This window comes from Podarcis filfolensis (assembly GCF_964270895.1).
Source record: "Podarcis filfolensis genome assembly, chromosome: 9".
Classification (NCBI taxonomy): Eukaryota; Metazoa; Chordata; class Lepidosauria; order Squamata; family Lacertidae; genus Podarcis; species Podarcis filfolensis.
In genome coordinates this window covers 55,118,446-55,145,835 of record NC_139610.1, presented here as the reverse complement: position 1 = coordinate 55,145,835, position 27,390 = coordinate 55,118,446, and the positions used below count along the sequence as shown (strand labels likewise).

At 41.0% G+C, this 27,390-nt stretch overlaps 1 protein-coding gene across 4 annotated transcripts in view; it reads left to right on the top strand.

Annotated features, from left to right (window-relative positions):
* The window catches only part of GSTCD (glutathione S-transferase C-terminal domain containing), a 59,085-nt gene extending 40,489 nt beyond the window's left edge, over nt 1–18,596 (top strand). For 2 of the 4 annotated variants that reach the window (XM_083571316.1, XM_083571317.1), the window contains 8 exons: nt 938–1,053; nt 1,247–1,291; nt 3,234–3,362; nt 6,316–6,449; nt 8,353–8,383; nt 12,631–12,700; nt 17,150–17,268; nt 18,433–18,596. In XM_083571316.1, the coding sequence (XP_083427442.1) occupies nt 938–1,053; nt 1,247–1,291; nt 3,234–3,362; nt 6,316–6,449; nt 8,353–8,383; nt 12,631–12,700; nt 17,150–17,268; nt 18,433–18,546 (758 nt within the window). In that variant the 3' untranslated portion in view covers nt 18,547–18,596. Of the gene's footprint in view, nt 1–937; nt 1,054–1,246; nt 1,292–3,233; nt 3,363–6,315; nt 6,450–8,352; nt 8,384–12,630; nt 12,701–17,149; nt 17,581–18,432 lie in introns of those variants that run through there. The other 2 variants (XM_083571318.1, XM_083571319.1) reach the window with 1 other exon arrangement.
* Nucleotides 18,597–27,390: the final 8,794 nt, after the last annotated feature.

Sequence of the window (27,390 nt, the reverse complement as noted above, 5' to 3'; positions counted from 1 at the left end):
GAAAGATTCCCCCATAGGAGGAGAAGTAGCTTCTGTTTCTCTTGTTACCCATGGACACAAATGCAAACTTATCTCTAGATGGCTGCAATGTCAATTGATGGCTCATATATGTGAAAAACACCTTATAGATCAAATCCTTCTATATTGTATTGTGTTTTTAATATTTGATTGGGAGCCGCCCAGAGTGGCTGGGGAAACCCAGCCAGATGGGCGAGGTATAAATAATAAATTATTATTATTATTATATATGAATGCACTTATGTGTTGTAGTATTAAATGTGTTGTAGTTCCTCTGGTTGTCGTCGTCGTCTTCTTCTTCTTCTTCACCTTGTTAGCACTTCGTTGCTGGTCTCTAAACCTTCCATATAATAATATTCCTGGGGCTGTTATGGTGGTTGTTTTGTTCTATTGATATGGTATAATCAATGCATTCATATTTATGTTCTTAAATGTCTTGCAAGTTACTTGGAGACCTCAGAGTAACAAGTGACTAATAACACAAGTAATAATAAATGCTTAAAATGTATCACAAGCTCTTTGGGAACAGGCTCCTCCTTTTCCTTGGCACCTGCAACATAAAATCCTTGGCATTAGGACAAACTATAAATCGGATGAAAGGAAGACGCCTTTTTTTATTCCACCTTCCTCTTGCAGCCCCCTGTACCCCCTGAAAATCTGCTCTGGAGGGTTTGGGGAACACTCTGGAGCAGCCTGAGAAGTGGTGCAGAAACTGCAGGCAGGAGGGAATCAGTGTCAGTTGATTCCTGTATCCGGCAACCTCCATTGGATCTTGGCCCTTTCTGTGAATGGAAAAAGTCATTCAATATGTGGAGCTGCAAGTCTGTATCTAATCACTTACATTTAAAAGGAAATACTGTAAAAACCACATTTTTGCCATAAGCAATTGCAAATGTATATTCCTTGTTGTCATCCTTAGGAAAAATGTCCAGTGATCGCGCTTTTAGGAAGCAGCAACAGCTCAACAATATGGTGGCCTTAGTGAAAAAGCTGGCTAAACCTGGAGATAAAATTGTGGATTTTTGCAGTGGTGGGGTAAAGTATTTTATTTGTTTGTTTGTTTGTAAGTTCAGTCACAGTTGGTTTTGTACAGCACAAGAGTCCAAAACTCTGGAATTTGATCTGCTTCCAAAGTCTCTGTCAATATTTTATTGGAATATTTTGTTGTCAAATGGATCAGCTCTTTGGGATCAAGGTTTATTTGTGCACTTTCTTCTGCTTTGAACAGGGCCATGTTGGAATTGTCCTTGCTCACGTACTTCCATCATGTCAGGTAAGGTTTCAGTAAAATGTAAATTCAGACTTTAATAACCTGGAATTTCAGATACACAATTAAACGCAGGCTGTTTGTAAAATATGTGAAAGTGATAGAATTATCTAAATCAAACACCCACTCACGTTTTTTTCGTGGTAGAATAAAGTACTTAATTTACCCATTCTCATATTCTGAGTAAGATAAAGCACTGTTTTTCACTCCCGGCAATAAAATTAGTATGACTGAAGGCAACTTTTAAAAAGTAAGAATAAAAGTAGCACAGGGACATCCTCACACCAGCTCTCCAAACTCTCAAATAGACACTCTAAAACCTTTTTGCATGCAAAACATTGATTCTGCGACTAAGCTAAAGCCATTGTTTGAGAACATGAACTTAATTCTTCCATTTCAGTGCAGTTAAGCAAGATCCTACAAGCTGGGGGTATGGCTTATGAGGAGAGGCTCCTGGTGGACAAGCAGGAGGTGGGGTTTGTGGCTTTCATTGTCTGACAGCCCCTTCCTTATTTTAGGTCCAATATAAAACCTTGCATGAACTAATCTCAAACTGTGGCTAATTTGGGGTAGTTTTTCATTTTGGCTAAGTTGTTTTACAGACAACATTACTCCTTTCTGGGCTTAGTAACAGAGAAAACCATCAACACCCCCCCCCCAAAAAAAGAGTGAGCAATCCTATCACAGTTTAAACAAAACAAAAACTCAATTGGAAATCACAATAAAAAACCCAGATTGGCAATCTGTGTTTTTTCCCATTCTTCTAGAAGGATTTTGTATGAGAAATCCCCTGATGCAGTTACTGGCTGATAGAGAAATGCCCAGATGCAGTTACTGGCTGATAAACTATAGAAGCGGGATTTGTATGCTTCCCTAAGGAGCAACACATCTCCATATTAAGTCTCGAGGAGATTTTCTCTGGGAAATTTGAGTCTATCATGTTCAGGCCTACAAGTGAACCTGAAAAAGTTGGCCCTCTTCCAAATGCTTGAAAAATGAACCAGAGAGGTCTGTTCACAGATACCTTTGGGAACTGCTACTTCCACAGTTCTCCAAAATTGTGTTAACTGGGTCCAATTGCCACAAATGTGTTTGAAGAAACTAGATGTGACAGGCACCATGTGTTTTAATTTGAAAAAAAAAAAAAGTAATTTTTGTAATTTTTTCCTTTGTAAGAGCAAAGCCTGGCTACATATAGGATAGTTGCCATATGCAATATAACTAAATGCTCCCAGCCTATGGTCTTCTGCAGAGTAGCACTTACTCACAAGATGGGATACTAGATTCTGCGCAGTACCAGAAGAAGATACCTTTTCTTTCTGCTTTGATTAATTTATTTATAAAGCTATTTGTATACCACTGTGTCCTTAAAAAACTCCCAAAGGAGTTTACAGCAATAAAAAAAAACCCATACATTAAAAACCATAACAAGTTAAAAACAGACATCAACTAACCAATGTGGAAGGATGTATTCTTAATTGCCTGCATAGGTGTAGCACAATATAAAAGTTTCCGGCATGCATTTAAAAGTTGGCACACAAGTGTTGCCTGCTGAATCTCTATTGGCAGAACCAGACTGTCCCTTTCACTGGGGCAGCAGCAGTCATAGATGTGTTGCTGCATCAATGTCAGGCTTGGAAGCCCCTCCGATAGGTTAGCAACATGGAGGTACTTTGCGTTATGCTTTGAAAGCAGGCCGTACAATCTTTCACTAAGAAAGCAGTGAAGTTTGCTTGGCATGCACAAAATCCTGCATAGTCTGGTTTGATTAAAGGATAGAGTCAACTGAAGTCTGCTGTTATTAATGACTGGACAGATACATTTCTGTTTCAGAATACAGCTCTCTCGCCTGCCCCTGCCCCGGCAAGTGCTTCAACATGCTATTGCAACAATTTTTATTTCACCAAAAAGTTTACCATAACTAATTGTTATTTTGTGTAAAATATAGATCATATTGGTAGAAAATAAAGAGTTGTCACTGACACGTGCTGAAGAAAGAAGCAGTGTGCTAGGATTAGACAACATTTGGTTCATCCAAGCAAATATGGACTATTTTAAAGGAAATTTTAATATAGGGGTAAGTGATTTTGAAAATATTCAGACTTTGCTGTTATGTAATGTTAAAAAGAAAATACTGTCTTCATATATTGTCTTATCGCTTATAACATATCAATATTATGTAACCTCAACTTATTTTTCTATAAACCCTGCTATTGTATAAACTTGTGTTAACGGGAAATCAGAAGTTAGAGTTTTGAGCTATTGCTAATTTGTTGATTCCCAACGGTTGTGCTGTGCACAAAATAAGGAATTCAAGTGTCCTCCATGCTACCTTATAAGGCCAAATGAACACACAAGTTCAGAAAACAACTGAAGTTAATTAGTGCAGTACTGAAATGGTGGCATGGCAAAGAGGAGGCAGGAGGATTTTATTTTATCTTATTGCAAGCAAATAGTAATAATGGAGCATTGAAGTTAGCTCTGGGAAGAGTGCGTTTAAAACCAGAACATAATTAGCTCTGTGAAATGTCAGCTTCCAATAATTATTACATTATTCAACACGAAGAAGTATGAAATGTCAGTAGAGATGATTTCTTAATAGTATAGTGACAGGAATAGTTGATACAAGTTCAGTTGATACACAAGGAGGCAAGAAGATACTAAGAGATGATGCAGACATAAGGCAGTCTGGTCCTTGAACATGCTTAGGGCTGTAATATAGTGGAGAGAAACTTTTTCCAGTGCAAGGGTGGTGTTTCCTTCTTGGCAGCCTCCTAGGGTCACATGCCAAAGATGGGCAGGGCCTGAAGCAAAAGTGGGTAGAACAATGAATGTACAGTAATACCTCATGTTAAATTTGCTTCATGTTACGTTTTTCAGGTTGCGTCCCGCGGCGACCCAGAAGTACTGGAAAGGGTTACTTCTGGGTTTTGCCACTCCTGCATGCGCAGTAGTGCTAAATCATGCTTTGTGCATGCACACAAGTGCCAAATTGCACCCCACACCTGCGCAGATACTGCGCTTCAGGTTGCGGGCTTTTCACATTGCAAACGGGCCTCCAGAATGGATCCTGTTCGCAACCAGAGGTACCACTGTAAATGTTACCTTTCAACACACACACCCCTCACACACACCCTACTGTCTAGCCCAGGCATAGGCAAACTCGGCCCTCCAGATTTTTTGGGACTACAGTTCCCATCATCCCTGACCACTGGTCCTGTTAGCTAGGGATCATGGGAGTTGTAGTCCCAGAACATCTTGAGGGCCGAATTTGCCTATGCCTGCTCTAGCCTCTATCCAGGCAAGCAAGAGTCATGGTCAGAGTTCAAGGGCAAATTCCAGCCAGGCAAAAACACTCAAGGGGCATATGAAGCAAAGCCAGTGAAGGGGGTGGCCTAGAGAGAGAGCGGCTTGGGAGAGTCCCAAGAACCAAACAGAGGCCTAGAGTGCCACATTTGGCCCTCAGGCCTGAGTTTCCCCTCCCTATTGAACTCAGTGGGACTTCCTTCTGAGTTAGTCCTGTTACGCATTGAGAACATCTATGGCAGAGATGAGGATCCCTTAAGCCTCCAGGTGTTGTTGAACTCCAATGACCATCAGCCCCAGACAGCATGACCAATGTTCAGGGATGATGGGAGTTGTACTCCAGCAATATTTGAAGGGCCATGGTTTCTTCCCCATTCGTGGTCTGTTTGGTTTCAGATCTTGGCTAAGTTCAAACTGTTAAATATTAGCCCACAGACAAGACTGTCGGGGAAAGACTAGACGATTTGTACTCCGGAAGGGAGGAGCTAAAAGGAGAGGAAATCACATACTTAAGGGCTGGGCTGCATTAAGCATCCTCTGGCCCAAAGAATTAGCCAATGTGAAAAAGAGCTATCACTGCAATCCTATATATGTCTACTCAGAAGTAAGCTCACAAGTAAGCTCTACTGAACAGCCTAAGAGAAAATGAAATGATAGTGCAGTTAGGACAGAGAGAACTGTGACATAAAAGATGGGAATTAAAAACACAAATCTGGATTGGATGAGGTGCCACACAAACCAAATGTAGAATCAGAGAGGGGATGCTTATAAATTTAGTTGTTCTTATCAGCAGATGGTGTTAAAAAGGTGCATGACCCATATCAGCTGAACACCTTCATTATACAGTCATATCTGAGCCGGAAATGACTTTGGGCGTGGGGCGTTGAAATAATTATTGCTGCTGTATGCATAATTTGAATATTGCCAAGGATGAAATATTTACTTAAATATTTTCTTGCAATGTAATCTGTAATCTGTCATAGCAGTGCTGTAGAGTCTAGACTCTCAGCTAGTCTTTAAAAAACAACAACCACAGTATCTTCAGTTCATCAACCAAACCCAAACATTTTTTAAGCCCTATGTAGTTATCATGCTTGTAGAACTATCTGTGGCTGAAGCTGTCGTCTCAGGTGACTGAGAGTAGACCTGGCAGGAAGCATTTCAGTTTGTTTTGAAACCTATGCCAGAACACTGTCAAATTTCAGCTATCTCCATGTTCAGCATAATCAGCCATGATTCATTTTGGAGCTCTATGAATGAAATGCATAAGTAATACTGGAACATTCCTTTACCTATGAAACTTTCTGGGCAATTTTAACGCATTGTTTGATTAATATCTGAGGCCTGCAGTTTTTGTTCTTATCTGGAAAAGAAATGGCATCTGGCCCTATATGGTGATTAGAACTGTCAAAAAACATTGGGTTGAGACCTTTATGTATCGTGCCAGATTTTAACTTTATAATGCTGTTGCACTAGTTCGTTTTGGATTAGTATTTTATTTTATATCTAGTGCCAAATGTGAATATATTTTATTGAGCTAGCTACATTTTGTCTCAATGTAAGCAAAGAAAATAATGGATGCTGTATTATCTGGCTAAAAAGAGATTGATTTTGCAACAGATTGCTCTCTTTCTTTGATGTTGCAATAATTCAGCCATCCAGAAATGGCTGAATAGTAACTGAATGCACAGTTATCATTAAATTCCATTGTTTTACTTTCACAGGTAGCACTGCATGCTTGTGGTGTGGCAACAGACATGGTGATTGAACGCTGTGTCAAAGCTCATGCAGCATTTGTTATCTCTCCATGTTGTTATGGCTTCATTCAGAACACAGCCAAGTTTGCATTTCCACAAAGGTCAGTGGTTTGTTGACATCAATGTGTATGTATGGAGAGGAACCTGGGCTGACATGTATGGCATTGACTACAAAGGCCTACAGTTCTATACGAACTTACTAGTGAGTAAGTTCTGTTGAGCTTAGTGGGTGGTTTCCCCAAAAGAGCTTCTGCTAGTGCAAAAAATAAATAAATCTGCTTGCACAATGAAACTTCTCCTCCTTCTCCTCTCGCCATGCATCGCTGTGCCCTCCTCAGATCTGCTCCAGAGGGTTGGGGGGAAATCCAAAACAGATGTAGGTGGTGTAGGCAACACACAGGCAGAAGAGTGGGATAGGGAGCTTCATTGCAGCCCAAAGTCCTTGTGCTAGCAAACTACTTTGTTGGATACCACCCACTGGAGTTTACTTTTGAGAAAACTTGCAAAGGATTGCATAGGTAGTAAATGTGTTGGTCCTGCAGAACAAGAAAAATACCCAAGTCCAACAATACCTTTATTTTTAACACCTTACTTAAAGCGCTAGAAGACAGATGTCAAGTGATGTGAAGCTCCACCTTAGGCTCAGATATTTAGAAGAAGACATGAGAATAATAGGTTTGTTGTGTTGCCTCTGTTTAAGGGGAACAGGTAGTCCCAAAGATGAGTTACATCCTGCTCATTGTCACAATGGCTGAATGTGTCACCTAGAGCTATGACTTCATAATTCTAGCTGTAAAGATACATTTCTAACTGTTCTGCAAATTACCAGTGACATTTCTGAAATGGAAGTTAGTAGCAGCTATAAAAAATACATAATACATGCCTGCAATAAAGATCTCTCTCGGTATGCTTGCGTCACATTATGTTTATCGTTTTGTTGAGAGGCTTAATTATCCTCGCCTAATCATCCATGCACACATTATTTTTAACATTTATTACACCCACAGTTGTAAACCTTGGTTCTTTTAAATAAAGTTGTTGATCTATAAAATAAGAAACTTCTGCAATGCAAATCCCATGATGCTTTCTCAGAAATAAGTCTCAGTGGGGCTCAGTCAGGATTGCAGCTGTGATGCACCTATGAATGGACCACAGAACATAGTAGAAGTCAAGTAGTGCTTCAGGTGCAAGAATTCTGAGTGCCTGATCATATACCTTTTCATACAGTCATATTATTTTTATTGGATTGAAAACAGTCCTTTCACTTTCCAGTTGTAATCTATTGACTTTTGTGATTCACTGGAGTACACAATATTGTGCAGAGAAGGAAATTAAACTCCATGCCTCTGTTTCATTCTTTATTATAACAGTTCTCAGTAGTTGGTACAACACCAGTGGTAGACAATCTGCAAAGAAACCTTTTATCTGCTACATTTTTCTCTGTGCAGTTTCAAAGATAGCCCTATGTAGAACCAGTTCATGTGGATGTAGCTGTGGCACAACCATCTTTCTCTAGGAACAAGTGCACCGGGCCCACCAAGATGTGCAGCAAACCTGGCTACCTGACTAGTTTAGGAGCAATGCTATTATGTTCAAAAGTACTCCCGAGTTGCAAACCTGATTCTAAAAAGGGTATAATCCCAACCAGTGCAGACTGAACATTGAATCCATCATCAGCCCTATGTAGGATAAATATATTAAAAGTCAGATGCTTGCTTTCAGTGAGTCAGTAGCAGTGACATGATACAGCCCTATGCATTTGTTTAGCACTTAAAATATCTTAAATGATAAATGTCTGTAAGTGATAAAACTTGGCACATTATAGACATTTACTAAAAAAGAACAGAAACTCTCAGTAGTGTCTGCTTCTGGATCTTGTTCAACTTCCAGATAACAACCCACCCAAGTATTTGTTTAAAATTCAGCCATATGCCTTAAAGACTGCATCTATTTTAAAATCGTCGTTTCTCATGGTGATCAAATCCATCTTCTTTTCTATTTCAGCCATCAGTTCAAGGAAGTGTTATCCTATAAGGTATGCAAAAGGTGAAGCTGTGGTTTAGAATTTCTTTCTGTGCCCTTTTCTGTGTCTTTCCGTATGGTTTGAGTGGAATGGGTAATTCTCTTTTAATGATAGGGTTAAAAACACATCAGAATACGGAAACTTCACCATTGCATTCCATGTGTTCCTTCCTCTTTTTTCTTTTAGTGCAGGAAAAAGACATTTCGTAAATACAGTATGGAATACATTTCTGTGTGTAGTTTAGTTTATATCTCATTTTTTAGTTTCAATAATTTCTAAAAGTAGATGACAAGATCATTAAAAAAATTAAAACAACTATTTATTAGTTAAAACATAAAACCATGAAAAGAACAATGATAAAACAACTGAATTGTTTCACTATAAAAGAACCATATTCATCCATCAAATATACATAGATGTCAAGAACCTGTTGAGCCTTCTAGGAGTACTTTCTTCCTAGTCTGCTCCACTGGATATTTTGGATAGGCCTGAAGGCTTTTATGTGCATTTTTATGCCAGTTTCCCATTTTTTAACCGTTTTCCTTCTTTATGGCTGCTATTTCCCCTTTTCATTTGATTTTCTTCTATCCAGATTCAATTTGGACAGTGATGGCTTGAAATTGCTTTATTTTTCTCCCAATTGTATTTGAGATGTAGTTTTCGTAGTGAACAGCATGTGAACTAATAACCACATTTTCATAAGATGGGCGGCTGAATTGCTTTTGGCACAAGTAAGCCTAGTGACATAGTTACAGAAACAAAGAGTTTAAATAAAATAAGTAAAAATAAATTTTCATAATAATTCCTTCCAATTTGTTGTGGACACATAGATGAAGCTCATCACCCACAATGAATGTTCCATTCATTTCAGCAGAAGCAAGCGCTTCATGTGTGGAATGTTTCTTTCCATTGAAACTTGCTCCAAAATGTAGAAGATAACCATGTATGTTTCAGCTCACACAGATATGCTTTGAGGTCTTTCTAAGAATACATAAAGAGCTATGTTCTGCCTTCTTTCTGGCTTGTTGAAAACCGTATTTTACTTTAATGCCCTATTTGGCTAGAAAATATGACATATTCATTTGAAAAATAACTTAAATATTATTTATAGTATATGCAGGCAGTATTTGATGAGGCCCTAAGCTACTGAAGGTAATGGGGCCCTTTATATGTCCAGCTGTCCTTTGTCAACAACCAATTGTCACTTTTTTGTGTTGAATATGTGCTATATGGTAATTTATGAACCTAATAGGTATCTAAAGCCATTTGCACATAACAAATAGGAGCCTACACAACACAAAACACTGATGCTGTATGTAGGTTTTATTTTATTTGTTTTTTATCTTATATTTTGGAAATGTACATCCAGTTATTTTTTTCTTTACATTTTTTGGGGGGCCCCAAGAGAGTGGGGCCCTAAGCTATAGCTTGTTTCGCTCATACATAAATCTGGCACTGAGTATATGCATCTTTAACTTTGTCTAAAACCATCACGTAGTTCACTGGAAAATAATAGTTGATACAGTTTCCATTGCATTACATTTCCAACCTTCACATAAATTTTGAAAAGACTGTATTTTATGAGAAAAATTAATGCAACCTTTTAAATAGAACACAACAGATATGAAATCTCCACAGGTTCTAAGAAGCATATTGTTTTAATAAATTTGTATCAGTTGATTTTTTTAAAGAAGAAAACTTGTGCTAAGAAGCCCCTCTAAAATCAGTATTGTATTATTTACATGGATCTAGACCAGATGGTATCTCAGTTCAGTGTATAAATTTATAATTTTTGGTTCTGTAGGCTTTATATAATATACAACTTGCATATTGGATTGATATATTTTCAGTTACTGATGTGTTGCCAAAAGTTGGAATGTGGTGGCTAGACACTGTGTCACTGTCTCCATAGTTCATCTTAATTTTCTGTTTCCTTTTGCTGGGAAATTCAAGGATTAGTGTCAAGTAAAACCGAAGCGTTATTATAGAGACTTGATGATTCCCACCCACCCTATTCAAAATGGCAACTGTGACATCCCACCGTGAAGACTCAACTCACTGCTGACTTTTTAGAACAATTTGTAGCAAGTTCTCTTTTCTCATGGGAAATAGTATACACACATTTCAGTTTGAAACTGACTATTCAGTTTGAAACCTATTAGGGCACATAATGGGAAACAGCCTTTAAAGGAAAAAGAATTTGGCCAGGGTGATTTTGATTGGACAAGCAATGGCGCATATGAGAGGATGCTTAACCAATACCTTGCCTGCCATTTCTCTACTTTTCCCTCTCCTGAAGCTGAATATTGCCTATCTTGCGCTCTGTGCTATCCCAAATACCTTTTTGGTGTTGTTTTGTCAAGGTACAGGAATAGCACCCTTCCCATAGTTTCTAAAAATATTCTCTGTTAAACAAAAAGACTGTTTTATTTTTAAATCCTGATACTGCATATTTTCAGCATTCCTAATTTATTTAATTTATTTAATTGGATTTTAGACATCTTAGGCATTTCTTATAGAAAGTTGGGGTTAAAAATGCAATACAAATATTTTGTCAGGACAATTATTACATAACAAAAACAAAAAAAAAATTTCTTTCCAGTAGCACCTTAAAGACCAACTAAGTTAGTTCTTGGTATGAGCTTTCGTGTGCATGCACTTCTTCACACTTCGTGCATGCACACGAAAGCTCATACCAAGAACTAACTTAGTTGGTCTTTAAGGTGCTACTGGAAAGAAAAAAAAATTTTTTTTTGTTTTGACTATGGCAGACCAACACGGCTACCTATCTATAACAAAAACAAAGAGTGTAATATCCAACTGTAATTTGGAAACCTAAAAATTCAAGAAATCCTGCAAAATTAAAATCCCTGTTGTTTTTAAAAAGCAGAATGGGAGGATTTGTCGTTTGTAAATGGTATTACCTAAATTCCTTCCAAAAGTGTTTTGTGTTCTCACATACTTATCTCCATCTAACATTACAAATAGCTCTGTCAAGATATACAGCTCTGAAATGGTTCTGATTGCTGTGACTTGGCACTTGAAATTGCAGCTGTCCAAGCTAGTGCAGCTGTCAGCCAAAGCACTGTTATGGCATTTTTCTTTCCTTTTGCACTCCCCCCCTGTCAAAAGCATAATCACCTCTAAGGTCTAGTGTGTGTAAAAGTATCTTATAAACCATGTCGCTGTGGGTCATAAGATGTGATCAGCGTAACCTAATTGTGGTTCACCAGGTGGGACTGATAGATTTTGTAGCCTAATTCTATGATTTGCTGTACAAAGGAAAACAAAAAGGCCTGGGTACAAGAGCTCTTTGGGCACTGCAGTGTTGTGAGTCTGGTGTTGCAGTAGCAAAACACTGGGAACATAATATGATCCTTGCTGGATTAAGCTAAAGACTCATCTAGTCCAGCATCCTTATCTCATAGAGACTGACCAGATGCCTATGGGAAGCTTGCAAGCAGAACAGAAGTCTCTCCTCGCTTGTTGGTGTTCAGAGGCACAGACAGACAGAACATAGCCATCATGGCTCAAAGCCTTATCCTCCACCAGATTGTCCAAGTTGTTGACCACCACTACAACTAATGGAAGTGAATTTCATAGTTTAACTATGTGCTGCATGACGAAGTACTTTCTTTGCCTGTTTCCCATCTCGCCTGTGTTGGTGAAGCTGCATGGTACAAAGTTTCCATGGGTCAGACGTGATATACAGTGGTACCTCAGGTTAAGTACTTAATTCGTTCCGGAGGTTCGTACTTAACCTGAAACTGTTCTTAACCTGAAGCACCACTTTAGCTAATGGGGCCTCCCGCTGCCGCCGCGCCGCCGGAGCACAATTTCTGTTCTCATCCTGAAGCAAAGTTCTTAACCCGAGGTAATATTTCCGGGTTAGCGGAGTCTGGAACCTGAAGCGTATGTAACCTGAAGCATATGTAACCCGAGGTACCACTGTAGATGCTTAAGGATCTAACTACAGTGTTGAAAGAGTCCACACAGGTCATACCAGGCCATCTTAGGCTAATTTGAATGCTTCAGTTTATACCCTCTACTAGCATCCCTTTCATTGGTTTCCAAAACTGATGTCATGCCAGATGGACCTGTTCTGAATAATATTGCATAGCAAAACAGGCAACTCCAGTCGATATTGGGGGCTTCAGATGTACACAGTCTCAGTATGTGCTACTATGGTAGCTAGTTTGGAATAACGTAATGGAACAAGCTGGCAATATTTATCTCTCTCTGTATTTTTTCTATTCTAGGAGCACATGATTCTTTGCCGATTTGCTGATCAGACAGCTGTCCAGCTTCCCCCTGAACGCAGGCAAATAGGTACTCTTTTCCACAGAACAGCTGTTGTGTAGATTACATACACTCTACTTGGTGATGTGCTTAGCTTACTATATATGGGTTGCCGTGGCATGCTTATCAACAAGGAATGAAAGTGCTGGTTTCTCAGAACACACAGGGAGGTATCTTTAGAGATCCAGTGAAATAGTTTTCTTTGTTGAAGCTCAGTTTAAATCTGGGGTTGAAAGTATCACACAGTGATACAGTGAACATTCATCTGTTACAGTCCAATAAAGGAGATGATAGAATTTGGGAAACATGCTAATGTTTTTTCTGATGCCATTGGGAGTTAGTAACAGTGCAAGGGAGCTACTATAGTGCAAGAGCTGGAAAATCACCCGTTCAAATCTCACATCAGCCATGAACTAAATAAATGGCCTTAGGCAAGCCCAGTACTCTAGCAGCCTTAGTCTGGGGAACTTTAAAAAGCATGATAGAAATACAGTGGTACCTCAGTTTAAGAACAGTCCGGTTGAAGAACGGTTTGGTTTACAAACTCCACAAAACTGGAAATAGTTTCCCGGTTTGAGAACTTTACCTTGGTCTAAGAATGGAATCCAAACAGTGGAAGGGCACCAGCGGCGGGAGGCCTCATTAGGGAAAGTGCGCCTCAGTTTAAGAACGGTTTCGGTTTAAGAACAGACTTCCAGAACGGATTAAGTTCGTAAACCGGTACCACTGTATTTGAAACAAAATAAATAGAATCTGAAAAGGGTGGTGGCTTTTATGAAAGTTTTCTCCCTTTTTATGAAAGTGTCCCTCTTGCCAAAAAAAGGACAGTAACAAGGACGCATTTGCAAAGGATGGGAATAGATCTAGTGGAACCTTTTAAAACAGGAAGAGTAGCTGGCTGGGATCCACACAACTGCATAGCTAGTTCCATATGCCCAAAGAAACTTTGAGCTTGTGTTTCTCTTTTACAGCTGTTCAAATGTCTTCAGAATATGTAAGATTGGTTTGCATAGGGTGAGCTGATATTCTAGGGATTCCCTTGGTGCCAAAGCTCTTTTATTTTCAGCACCAGATAAAGGTCTTTTTAAAACATGGTCGGGCACTTTAGATCCTTTTGTTTTTATGCTGTTTCCTTAGACTCAATGGCTTCTCTGCCTTTTTAATCAGTTCTACTAATTTGTTAGTGTTTTTTATATTAGAGTTACGTTTTCTTGCAAGCTGCTCTGGGAATTTTGTTGACGTGTAAATGGGCATTGATTTTCAAAAAATAAAGACAAGGTGTTTGGGATAAATAGACAAAACAGGGTTTGATACTGTTGCATGTTTTGGATACAAAATTCAGTCCCAATGTATAACAGGCAGTAAAAAGAAACAATGTTTATGCATCTAAACCATGGGTAGGCAAACTAAGGCCCGGGGGCCAGATCTGGCCCAATCGCCTTCTAAATCCGGCCGGCAGACAGTCCGGGAATCAGCGTGTTTTTACATGAGTAGAACATATCCTTTTATTTAAATTGCATCTCTGGATTATTTGTGGGACCTGCCTGTTGTTTTCACATGAGTAGAATGTGTGCTTTTATTTAAAATGCATCTCTGGGTTATTTGTAGGGCATAGGAATTCTTTCTCCCCCCCAAAAAAATATAGTCCTGCCCCCCACAAGGTCTGAGGGACAGTGGACCCTGCTGAAAAAGTTTGCTGACCCCTGATGTAAGCATTTCTGTGGCTGCTAAGAGTACAACAGGAAGCATTGAGGACTTGAGATAATCTTACCTATTTTTTCACAAAAACTGGCAAAACTTTAAAGCCACTCCCGTATCTGGAAAGGAAAACATGCTGACAAGGTCACAGCTGTGAGTTCAAGAGGTGCCACTCCACCAAATGGGAGTGGGCATTTCTTCCAGCCCTTTGGTGATGTGGGAAGGAAATGTATCACTTAATGAAGGGTGGAGTGGATGGCTGTAAATGAATCACAGAGTGTCAACTCAGCATTTCAGGTAAATTTGATGTTGTGACACTATAGTACTTCTACCCCCCCCCCTTTCAAAGATAAAGTAGGTAGAGCAGACATTTGTGAACCACAAAAATGATCTCTCACTGGCATTTTTGTTCTTCTCCTTGTTTCTTCTGAAGATATACTTGACATCAGGCTTATTCGCTCCATTAAAAGAATCTCTTCCATTTCAGTCATCTTTCTTCACCTTTTAAACTTGCTAATGGGCGTGTGGTTGGTGAGGATTAAGTTTTGTTTTCAAATGACTAGGGTAAAGGTCAGATCAGATCAGCACTAACCACATGCTCTGTTAGAGGCAGAATCAGATAGTGAGATTCTACATAAGGTGTACTATTTAGCTTGCAATTTTGAGCATGCTTACTTGGGAGTAAACCTCATTGAATTCAATGGTGCTTCTTTCTGAAAAAGACACACAGGGTTGCGTAGTTAAAATGGTCACCACCACCATTGCTTCGTTTATTATAAAGATGATTGTTTTTGAATTAAAGTTCCAACCCAAAATGAGGATCCTGAGATCACATTAAGAGTAGCCAAATTGTGTGTGATTGCCATAAAACTTAGGGACCAAGCTGTGCTATCGTAATGATGAAGGTTTTAAATAATAATTTTAGCTTATATGTTAGTGACTAAGTTTTAATTTATGTATTTTTAACTGTTGCTGTATCTGTATTGTCCTGTTATACCTAATTGCAAATTCAAATGTATCCCTATCGTGTTCTATGACTTCCTTGATATTGTATGTGGTCTGGAACTGGTCTGTGACTGAAATAATAAAATTCAACCCAAAATGAAACAATACAAAACAATACAACAAAAATATCTTTTCTACCACTGCACCGCTACTCATGCCTTACCAGTAATCATGTAAAAATAACTTGCAGCACAATCCAGTGTGTTTCTGCTTGCTGAATTCAATGGGGCTTACTCCCAAGCAAGTGGGTGTAGGATTCCAGTATTAGATGTTAAGATAGTACAATCTACCTACATAAGAAGTTGCAGATATATGCTGTTATGTGTAACAAGTCCACTTTAAACAAATGCAGAATCAGGACATTTAAAAATTCAATTCTATTATTTTAAGGGAGGTGGCATATTTTATTTTTTCTTTCGTATTTCAGAGTTCTTCAGTAACTCAACATGCTTATTTTATCCATAATATAATGGGATATTTTGCCCATATTGTATTCAACATTCTGGAGTTAAATGTTAACAATGTATTATTTTAAAATATAAAAATAAAATTTTAAAATGTTTTAAAATAGTCAAATGTTCAACAACAGCAACAGTGCAGATTATCAGCAAGAATATTAATTAGTAACAATATTACAAAACGTTCTTGCAATTAAATATGAGTGCTCTAGTCAATATTGTCCACCCTGGCTAGCATCAGTTGTGTTTCAGCCAGAAGTCATTTTTAACTGGTAATGCCAGGGATGAATCCATGGACTTCTGCATGTCTTCTAACACTGAGCCACACATCTTTCATTTATCGTAACTTAGTATGCAAACATCAGCCCTTAATCCGTCTCACTTGGTTACACATCTTTCTACTCTAAATATTATAAAACAGGTGGGGGGAACCTTTGGCCCTCTAGAAGTGGCTGAACTACAACCCCCATAAGCCCCAGTAGGCCAATGTCCATGAATGATGAGAGTTGTTGTTCCTCAACATTTGTTGTTGTTTAGTTGTTTAGTCATGTCTGATTCTTCATGACCCCATGGACCAGAGCACGCCAGGCACTCCTGTCTTCCACTGCCTCCCACAGTTTGGTCAAACTCATACTGGTAGCTTCGAGAACACTGTCCAACCATCTCATCCTCTGTCGTCCCCTTCTCCTTGTGCCCGCCATCTTTCCCAACATCAGGGTCTTTTCCAAGGAGTCTTCTCTTCTCATGAGGTGGCCAAAACATTGGAGTCTCAGCTTCAGGATCTGTCCTTCCAGTGAACACTCAGGGCTGATTTCCTTAAGAATGGATAGGTTTGATCTTCTCGTAGTCCATGGGACTCTCAAGAGTCTCCTCCAGCACCATAATTCAAAAGCATCAATTCTTCGGCGATCAACCTTCTTTATGGTCCAGCTCTCACTTCCATACATCACTACTGGGAACACCATAGCTTTTACTATACGGACCTTTGTTGGCAAGGTGATGTTCCTCAAAATAAGGAGGGCCAAATGTTCCCTACACCTGCTATAAAGAGACATTTCAGCTGTATTAGAAATAACCAGATTAGGAAATTATCCCAAGTTGCATTAATAAGCAAAACAAAGGTCTGAGACACTGCAAAATATATACTGGCACCACTGCTGTTAATAATAGATACCAAAATGATCATATTCACTATTGTTACAATTGATGCTAGGATACCCGTTTTCATCAGTGTGTGTTGATGCTGAAATATACATTTGCATTTGTAGTATTACAATAATTATGAGAAAGTGTATATGTTATTTGTTCTTATTTTTAGGTAAACACTGCATGGGACTGGTGGATCTGGACCGGGCTTGGGGAGTGGAAAAATGCAACTACTCTGCGCAAGTGATATCAATGGAACCAGAGACATGTTCCCCAAAGAACAACTTGATAGTGGGTGTCCCAATTTAGTTCAAAGGGCTTTTCTGATCAATTTCAATTAATAATCACTCCTTGTGATCAAAGTCCAGTAACATTTTGGAGATACAAACTGCAGCTGTGAAGCAGACAGTGCACATCTTGAATCCATTGTCTCCAAAATAAGGAAGCAGAGAGGAAAGGGGTTGGCAGTGGGGCTGCTTGCAAAGCTTCCTAAATCCTCCTTGAAATGTGTGATTAAATGACAGCTGGTTCTCAGAGCAGGAATATCCCAAAATGTCCATCTGCCCCCACAGCAATACCAATAAAGATTTTTTTTAAAAAAAAGCTTCATCACTGGCAAGGTGATTTCATTTCCTTTTCTATGAAGATAGATCTTGCATGTTCGAAAACAGATTTTGCAAGTATTTTTGTACTCAGACTTTGACTATATTAACAAGGGTACCCAACTACAGAACTCAACTCTCATCATTAAAATCTAGTAAAATGCTTATTCTGCAGCCATGCTAAGAATGTGGACAATAAAGGTTTTTCTTCTTCTCCCATAACACTGGGAGACACTAATGAGTTAGAATGTTGGAAGATTCAGAACAGACAAAAGAAAGTACTTTTTCATGCAGCACTTGGGGCTTATCCACAATTCTTCTAGTTTCGCTGCTTTCACCTGGAAAAAACCACTCTAGCTTTCAGTTGGAGCAAACGGCAATTCAGGTTTTCTCTGGATTGATGTTTGCTCCGATTTAGAGCTAAAGAGTGGGTTTTCCTTGGGAAATGAGTGGGGCAAGGGGGCCGGAATGCTTGGACCACTCAAACACCTGCTTTCTAGGCACAGGACAAGCAGAAGTGTGGACAATTCACTCCCACAAGGGGCAGTAACGGCCACCAACTTGGATGGTTTTAAAAGAAGATTAGACAAATTCATGGAGGATAAGTCTTGTTATTGGTTACTGCCCATTGTGGCTTTGCTCATAGAGACAGTATGCTTCTGAGAACAGAATACTGGACGTGATGGACCTGAGCCAACAGGTTCTTCTCATGATCTTATGCCGACTTGCCTCAACAGCAATTTAGAGAACTTTCTCCGACTTAATTAACTGTTGAACTCATTAAGGAGCATAATCCTTGGTTAAGCTTTATAGTTTCCTTTTGTCTTTTCATTTTCCATTTCCATTGCCACAGCTCCTTCCAAGCCCATTCTGCATTTGGAAGCACCTACAATTTGGAACTCCCTGCCTATTGATACCCTGCCTATTGATACCACAGTTTCACTGTGCTCTCTTTGGTGCCTACTAAAAACATTCTTGTTTAGACAAGCCTACCCAGATGCTTCTGGACGCGGGTGGCGCTGTGGGTTAAACCACAGAGCCTAGGACTTGCTGATCAGAAGGTCGGCGGTTCGAATCCCCAGGATGGGGTGAGCTCCTGTTGCTCGGTCCCTGCTCCTGCCAACCTAGCAGTTCGAATGCAGGTCAAAGTGCAAGTAGATAAATAGGTACCGCTCCGGCGGGAAGGTAAACGGCGTTTCCGTGTGCTGCTCTGATTCGCCAGAAGCGGCTTAGTCATGCTGGCCACATGACCCGGAAGCTGTATGCCGGCTCCCTCAGCCAATAAAGCGAGATGAGCGCCGCAACCCCAGAGTCGGTCACGACTGGACCTAATGGTCAGGGGTCCCTTTACCTTTACCTTTTACCCAGATGCTTAGAAAGCTGAGGTAATTTTAATCTGTTTTAGTATTTTAACTTTTGTATCTTTTAAGTATGGTTGTAAATTTTTCTTGATTTTTATTGCTTTACTTTTTTGTAAACCACTTTCAGGTGTGTGTTTTTTACAATCAAGTGGTGCATAAATTTTATGAAATAATAAATAAGCAGTGCTGTGGTTGTGCAGTAAAAGTATTTATTTGTGAATGATTCATCTGTTGCTTTTTTGTATATAGGCAAGGAACATAAAGGCAACACCTGTATGCATTTTCTTAAATTTATTAAACAAGCCTATAGAAATCACACTTCGTTTTAAGAACTTCTCACCATCTAATGAGATCTGATATTTTGCTTCTTCTTTTTGCACAGTTTTTAGTAATGCACAGAAGATGGTGGCTGCTGTTGCTATAACATTTCAGCATGTTACTTCCTACCAGGTTTCTGTTGTGCTTGCTGTCTTTAATCTCAGCAATTTTCAATTCACTGTTGTGTTTCTGAGATATACCGTATTTTTCGCCCTATAGGACGCACTTTTTCCCCTCCAAAAATGAAGGGGAAATCTGGGTGCGTCCTATGGGGCGAATGCAGGCTTTTGCTGAAGCTTGGAGAGCGAGAGGGGTCGGTGCGCACCGACCCCTCTCGCTCTCCAGGCTTCAGGAAGACATCCGCAGCCTAGGCAGCCCTGCAGGAGTTCCCGCAGGGCTGTCTAGGCTGCGGATAGCAGCCTGTTTCCCGGAGCGCCGGGCGCTCTGAAAGCAGAGCGTCCGGCGCTGCGGGAGACATCCGCAGCGTGGGGAGCCCTGCGGAAGTTCCCCGCAGGGCTCCCCTCGCTGCGGATAGCAGCCTGCCGCCCAGCGTGAGATGCGCCCTGAAGCAGAGCACCCCTCGCGCTGGGCAGACATCCACAGCGTGGGGAGGCCTGCAGGAGTTCCCCGCAGGGCTCCCCACCCTGCGGATAGCAGCCTGCCGCCTGGCACGAGGGGCGCCCTGAAGCAGAGCGCCCCTCGCGCCGGGCAGACATTGGCCAGCCCCACAAGCTCGGGGGACAGCAGGAAGGCGTAGTGCCGCCATCCCGCTGTTCCTCGACCTGGTTCGGTTTCCCCGACCTGGTTTTGGGAGGGAAATAAAGGGAAAAAAATTTCCCTTTATTTCCCCCCCCCCCAAAACTAGGTGCATCCTATGGGACGGAGCGTTCTATGGGACGAAAAATATGGTAAATGCACATTATTGTTGTGTTTAAATTTTTTATCCTGCTGGATATAGGACTGATCAACCCATGAAAAAAATATTAATGATCAAGTTATCTGATAGTGGTACCTCGGGTTACATACACTTCAGGTTACATACGCTTCAGGTTACAGACTCCGCTAACCCAGAAATATTGCTTCAGGATAAGAACAGAAATTGTGCTCCGGTGGCGCAACAGCAGTGGGAGGCCCCATTAGCTAAAGTGGTGCTTCAGGTTAAGAACAGTTTCAGGTTAAGAATGGACCTCCAGAACGAATTAAGTACTTTACCCGAGGTACCACTGTAGATGTTTTCAGAGCAAAGAATGCACTATTGGTTTGTCCCCTTGGGCAGCACAGTTTCTGGACAGAGGAGTCCTCTTAGTATTAGAATTACTTCACTTCTAGTTAATTGTCTGACCTTACTTTTCCAAGTAATTCTTCACACAATCGTTTGTAAGCATTGCGAGATGGTACAAAGGGTTCTTTGAATACCAGATCTTGCAAACTATGCAAATATGAAGGGGGTCTTTGAATATCAGATTTTTAAGGGATATGAGAAATGGCCAAGGAGCATCAAAGAATGCCCTGTTGCTAGTTCCTTAATATGTGGAGGCGCAAATGTGAGCAGTGAAATCTTGGAGCTCCTATGTCCTGGCACTCACACTTTGCAATTCTTTTCCCAGGAAGGTGCTGTTACCCAGCACACTGGGCATCTTCAGCAAATAAGCAAAACATTTGCTCTTTTTTTTTAAGAAAGCAATTTGCTTCTATTATCCTTGGATGATAGGGGACGCGGGTGGCGCTGTGGGTAAAACCTCAGTGCCTAGGACTTGCCGATCGTATGGTCGGCGGTTCGAATCCCCGCAGCGGGGTGAGCTCCCGTCGTTCGGTCCCAGCTCCTGCCCACCTAGCAGTTCGAAAGCACCCCTAAGTGCAAGTAGATAAATAGGTACCGCTTTATAGCGGGAAGGTAAACGGCGTTTCCGTGTGCTGCACTGGTGCTGGCTCGCCAGAGCAGCTTCGTCACACTGGCCACGTGACCCAGAAGTGTCTGCGGACAGCACTGGCTCCTGGCCTCTTAAGCGAGATGAGCACGCAACCCCAGAGTCGGTCACGACTGGCCCGTACGGGCAGGGGTACCTTTACCTTTACCCTTTATCCTTGGATGATAAAGTGTTCCATCTACAGTTATAAAATATTAGCATTCTCAATGTTGCTCCACTTCATTTGTTTAGATGTTGCATGTTTTAATGCCCCCAGCCATGTGTATGATTTAAGAGGAAGGAAAAACATAGTAAGCCACTGGAGGAGCCTTTGCTTGGACTAAGTATACCAGAGTAAAATTGACAAAATAAATATAAGCAAAATCAAATGTCCCTCACACTCTCAGAGGTGTTTCATCGGAGGAAGTGGATCAAAACTATAGTAAACAAGCCATGTTCATAGCACTCTGTTCATAACCAAACCCTTATCTGCAAAAGTGGAGATAAAAGTTTCTGTATTTAATAGATGACTACGGCAGAGCGGAACACAGCAGCACTTATTTAGTATGGTTTTAAGCCATCCTATGACGTATGTTGCATATAATGTGACAGAGTGGGGAAACTAACTTGGCAGTGAAAATATGGAGCAAATAGTCATTGGTTTAAAGCCAAACTAGACATCACATGGCAGATGTGAGTAACAATCTCCCAACTATTTATTATTTTTATTATCATTAAATGAAAGGCGGGGACAGGAAGCGACAGTCTTAAGTGGAGGAATGGTGAGAGAGCCTGCTTAAACCTTTCCCTTCAGTTGGTTTTCAGTTCAATACACACAGCACAACACAATTGGAAAAGGACCCATTGAGCTCACCACACCCACAAACCATTTCACTCAAGACTGCAGCAGGAGCTTAATAAGAAGGCCCCAATTTATATCAGCGAAAGCTAAAAAAGTGAAGTTGAGGGCTGAAGACACACTTTGTTGTTTCTGGAGATGTTTGGATGTGCCTTTGTAATATGAAATGAAATTAAAGAAAATTCAGATCCTATGAATGCATAGCTGAAATTAATAAGTTTTTGCCCCAATGTGCGTCACTTTACACTTGTTTACATGGAATTTCGTTTGTCATTTTACTGTCTGTTCAGTTTGGAAAACTCCTTTGGGGGCTCTTTGTAACACCTTTTTGTTTTAACCACCCTGAACAATTTAGTATCGTCAGCTTAAAAAACTGATTCCCAAATACTAAAACTAATGGATCACAACTCCCAAGTTAGGAAGTAGCGTGGTCAGGAAGATTCAAACCGAGAAAAATTCAGTTGGGAACTTGATCTGGGACATGTGTAAACCTAGTAGCATGGTACTATCAGAACTGAAAAGGCAACAACATTTGAAGTTTGGTACAAGGGTGATAAGTAGGGATGCGGGTGGCGCTGTGCGTTAAACCACAAAGCCTAGGACTTGCCGATCAGAAGGTTGGTGGTTCGAATCCCTGCGACGGGGTGAGCTCCCGTTGCTCGGTCCCTGCTCCTGCCAACCTAGCAGTTTGAAAGCACATCAAAGTGCAAGTAGATAAATAGGTACCGCTCTGGCGGGAAGGTAAACGGCGTTTCCGTGCGCTGCTCTGGTTCGCCAGAAGCGGCTTAGTCATGCTGGCCACATGACCCGGAAGCTGTACACCGGCTCCCTCGGCCAATAACGCGAGATGAGCGCCACAACCCCAGAGTCGGTCACGACTGGACCTAATGGTCAAGGGTCCCTTTACCTTTACCTCTTTACAAGGGTGATAGCAAGCAATGTATCGTATTGTCCTCTTTCCTGCAAGTCTACTCCATTAACAGTGTATAAGTTACAAAGGTGTGTCCAAAAGCTTTCCAGCATCTAAAGAGAAATGTGATAAGGCAAATGGCTCTTGATCCTACCTAGCAGCCACCTAGCAGAAACAGGAAAAATGTTGGGAGATTGGCATCAACTCTAGGAGGGAACCCTGAACCCTGTCAACACAGTCACAGCTCAGGTACTCAGTGGAAGGGAGAGAGAGAAGCAGATGGCTAAGCAAACAGACTGACAGATATGTCACATGCACTGGTAATGACATTTCAAAAGTGACAAGTCTGGAGAAGAGCCAGCAGCTGTGAACAACATGGCTGTAGAAAATCAGGTCCGGGTGCACAGTGGAAGTCCTTTGGTAAATTAGACATGGTAGAATATTTTACAGATAGGTCACAGTCGACCCGTGCTATGCAAGAGCAATTTAACATTGGAATGTTAAGTAGAGGATTTGCTGTGGACACCACCTGATGTGTATACACACAGCCAATAAGACCCTGGACACAGCTCAGTGTCTCTGGGCAAGAAATCAGCTTGCTTTATCTTGCCACACTTTTTGTCTCTGGTATGCTTGTTTCCTTTGCCTGCTTTAACTCATTCCAACTTGGCATGTGAACAAGGAGCCAAGAGGAATATTTGCCAGTGTCACCACTGAATTTGATTTGTTTGCTTGCTGCAATGCCTTCGATGTGTATTTCCTCCCAAGAGTGCATGATCCTTCATATTTCTGCCTGGATTCATTTCTCTCTGTCTGGGATTATAAAAACCCAAGCCTTTCCTAAAAGCCATGTTTTATTAGTCGTTCTGTGTTGTGTATTTACTAAAACGAACTGATGAAAATCTTACAGTAAGCAAGACATGCAAGGTTTGTGATGCTTTGAATCGCCTCACTCTGACCCAACTTGCTGGAATCACAGTGCAACATAATTTCAGAATCTCTTTATTTGGCATTTTCTATGTTTGTTTGCCATAATGCATCAACAACTGGAGCTTGTGTTTAAATTCTTGCATGGTTTCCCAATCCACACAGTTTGTAATTTTATCTGCTCAACTATGTGCTTTTGTGGGTTGTTTATTTTTTTCCATATGATACTCATGTTCAAACCGAGGTCATGGTTTAGGGTGTGTTAGCAAAGCATTCCATGGATATATTTTCAGATTGGTAAGTGGCTTTCAAAGCATTTTCCCCCTTTCTTTTTATTATTAGCTTCTAACTTGCATTCTGGTATCATGTTCAGTGCCACAACTATGCATTATGAAGACGGATGAGATGACCCCACCAAATTTATTTAAGTTCAAGCTACACAATATCTGGGGGATCCAGGATCAGAGCTCTCAACTTATTTTCCTAAAATGCATCAATGGGTGAAAAGTCAACCACAAGGGAGGGTCTTTGATCCTGTTCTCTTGCATTGATGAAGCAAAGCACACACACTGACATAAGACACAGAGGGGATACTCTTGGGAGTATTATGAATTGCCTTGCTGAATCAACACGACATACAACTAGTTCAGCAATGTCTTCTGATTGGCTGCTTGTATAATGGATGGGGAACCTGTGGCCCTCCAGATGTTGGACTCCCAACTCCCATCAGCCCCAACCAGCATAGCTAGTTATCAGCGATGAGGAGAGCTGAAGTCCAACAACATCTAGAAGGTGGCAGATTCTGTATCCCTGCTGTATAAGTTCACAAGTAAGGCATGAAGGTGATCATAGAATTGTAGAGTTGGAAGAGACCCTGAGAGTCATCAAGACCAACGCCCTGCAGTGCAGGAATCTCAACTAAAGCATCCATGACATCAAAACATAGACCCACAACATCTAGCAATTTGAAGTGTACTGCTTTTGAGTATTGTATGCCTACTGCTTCTTCACCCCATTTCCATTAGTTCTAACTAGAATGTATATACAGGGTCAACCACCCATCTCACAGGACCTATGCAGTGTCCACTCAAAGGCAAGGCATGTAGGCTGGGCCAAACACTAATAGGATCATGATCTCCAAAAGCAGGGAGAACTTCTTGTCATTCCAGAAGTAGATGGGATGCAAGCTGCCAACTATAGCTCCAAATGAGTAGACTACAGATGTGTCATTGGGACGACCCACATTCATAACAACGCAGGTTGTGTACAAAGTGGTTCTCCCAAGTTGTGCGGTCTGCAACTACATAGGTGTGAGCAGTCATGATTTCACAGTCCCACCTCCAAAAGGTTTGGTCAGTGGAAGCTGTTGTAAAACACATGGTTAGCCAATGCATCTGACACACACACACACACACACACACACACACACACACACACACCATAAAGTGCACAAGTCTGAATTACGAATTCATAAGTTGGCATGTGCCAACCTTGATGGAGCCATACAATCTCCACTGCTACCACCACCACACCCATGAAAATTTGTGCCCTGTTTATGACAGGGTAACCAAGCACAGATTGGGCAGAACTCTGGGTTGTAGGTGGCTATGATAGGACACTATTACTCACAAAGCTTCTGCATGGTCCTTTATGCATATGCGCATGTGCTTCCCCATATGGAAAGGCTGTGCTAGAATTTAGCCAGTTACATTTTTTTCAAGGAGTTATCTGCCCTTTGTTATTGGGCTGAACACTTCATTTCTGCATTCTTTTCCCTTTAGATGCTTCTTTCTCTAAACCAGGGGTCAGCAACCTTGTTCCAGTGAATGCTTTCACTGCTGACCCAGGGCAAGTGCCCCAGACTTTGAGTTTTATTATTAATTCATTTATTTTTTAAAAAAAACCCAAATCTCTAGTCCTCCTAGATAGGACATTACAGGGCAAAATGTGTGGGTAGCTTTTAAAGGATTTCTGTGAAATAAGACTTGATGTTGTGAGCCACCTAGTATATTTCTGCAGGTACCCATTGCTATTGGACAGCAAAAGCACCAGTGTGTTTGTGGTGTGTGTGTGTAACATCAGTGTGTGATCTCCAGAATCAGGACACAGGTGGCTTTCCATGGTAAGCATAAAGTTCTTAGGAGGTGGCTCTCTAATGTTCTGCTATGCCAACAACAACCACCTTTAGTTATTTTGTGACTGGCACACCCAGTACTCTCTCAGATTCAAAATGCAAAAAGTTGGTGATCCCTGCTCTAAACCCCTTTACTCAATGACAGCAACAAAACCCATGGATGTTGCAAGTTTGCATGTTCCATGCTTACTTGAAACGTATCTTGCAATGCCACAACATCCATTTCTGTAACCTATTTTACAATACAATATAAAAGGACAAGGGATACCAATATCAAGTGCCTGGGGTTCAAAAGACAAAATTTGGGATTCAAAAAGCTGCTTAGATTCATGCAAGGGGCTTTGTCCTAGCAGAGTTGGCTTATTGGTTTTGGCTTTTTTTAGCAGCTGACCTCCTTGCAGTCTTGAACCTCATCTCAGCAGCAGGCACCTTCCAGCCAATGTCAGGTGGGATTCATTGGGTGCCTGATAAGGTCAAACACATAAAAGATTTAGTTGCAGGTAGGTAGCCGCATTGGTCTGCTGTAGTCGAAACAAAAAAAAAAAATCCTTCCAGTAGCACCTTAGAGACCAACTAAGTTAGTTATTGGTATGAGCTTTTGTGTGCATGCACACTTCTTCAGATACACTGAAACAGAAGTCACCAGACCCTTATATATAGTGAGAGGGTGGGAAGGGATATTACTCAGAAGGGTGGTGGGAAGGGGTGATTGGCTGATAGGTGTGGTAAACCTGTTGATGACTGTTAATGACTGCAATTGGACTAACAAGAAGAAGTGTGCATACACATGAAAGCTCATACCAATAACTAACTAACTTGGTCTCTAAGGTGCTACTGGAATGATTTTTTAAAAATTTTGTTTCAACATAAAATATTGTAGTCCTGCTTGCACTTATGTAGGAGTAAAGCTCAGTGAGACTTACTATGAGTAGACACATAGAAGCTGGTGCTGCAACTCTTCAGCTGCAATAAGATGTCATTAAACATTAAGTAAAGGTAAAGGGACCCCTGACCATTAGGTCCAGTCATGGCTGACTCTGGGGTTGCGGCGCTCATCTCGCTCTATAGGCCGAGGGAGCCGGCGTACAGCTTCCAGGTCATGTGGCCAGCATGACTAAGCCACTTCTGGCGAACCAGAGCAGCGCACAGAAACGCCGTATACCTTCCCGCCGGAGCGGTACCTATTTATCTACTTGCACTTTGACGTGCTTTCGAACTGGGAGCTCACCCCGTCACAGGAATTTGAACCGCCGACCTTCTGATCGGCAAGCCCTAGGCTCTGGTTTAACCCACAGTGCCACCTGTGTAAATGAGTAAAATAATGTCTGTGTTTCCTTCCCATACCAACAGAATTGGGGAACCTGTAGCCCCCAAGGTGTTGCTGTACTACAACTC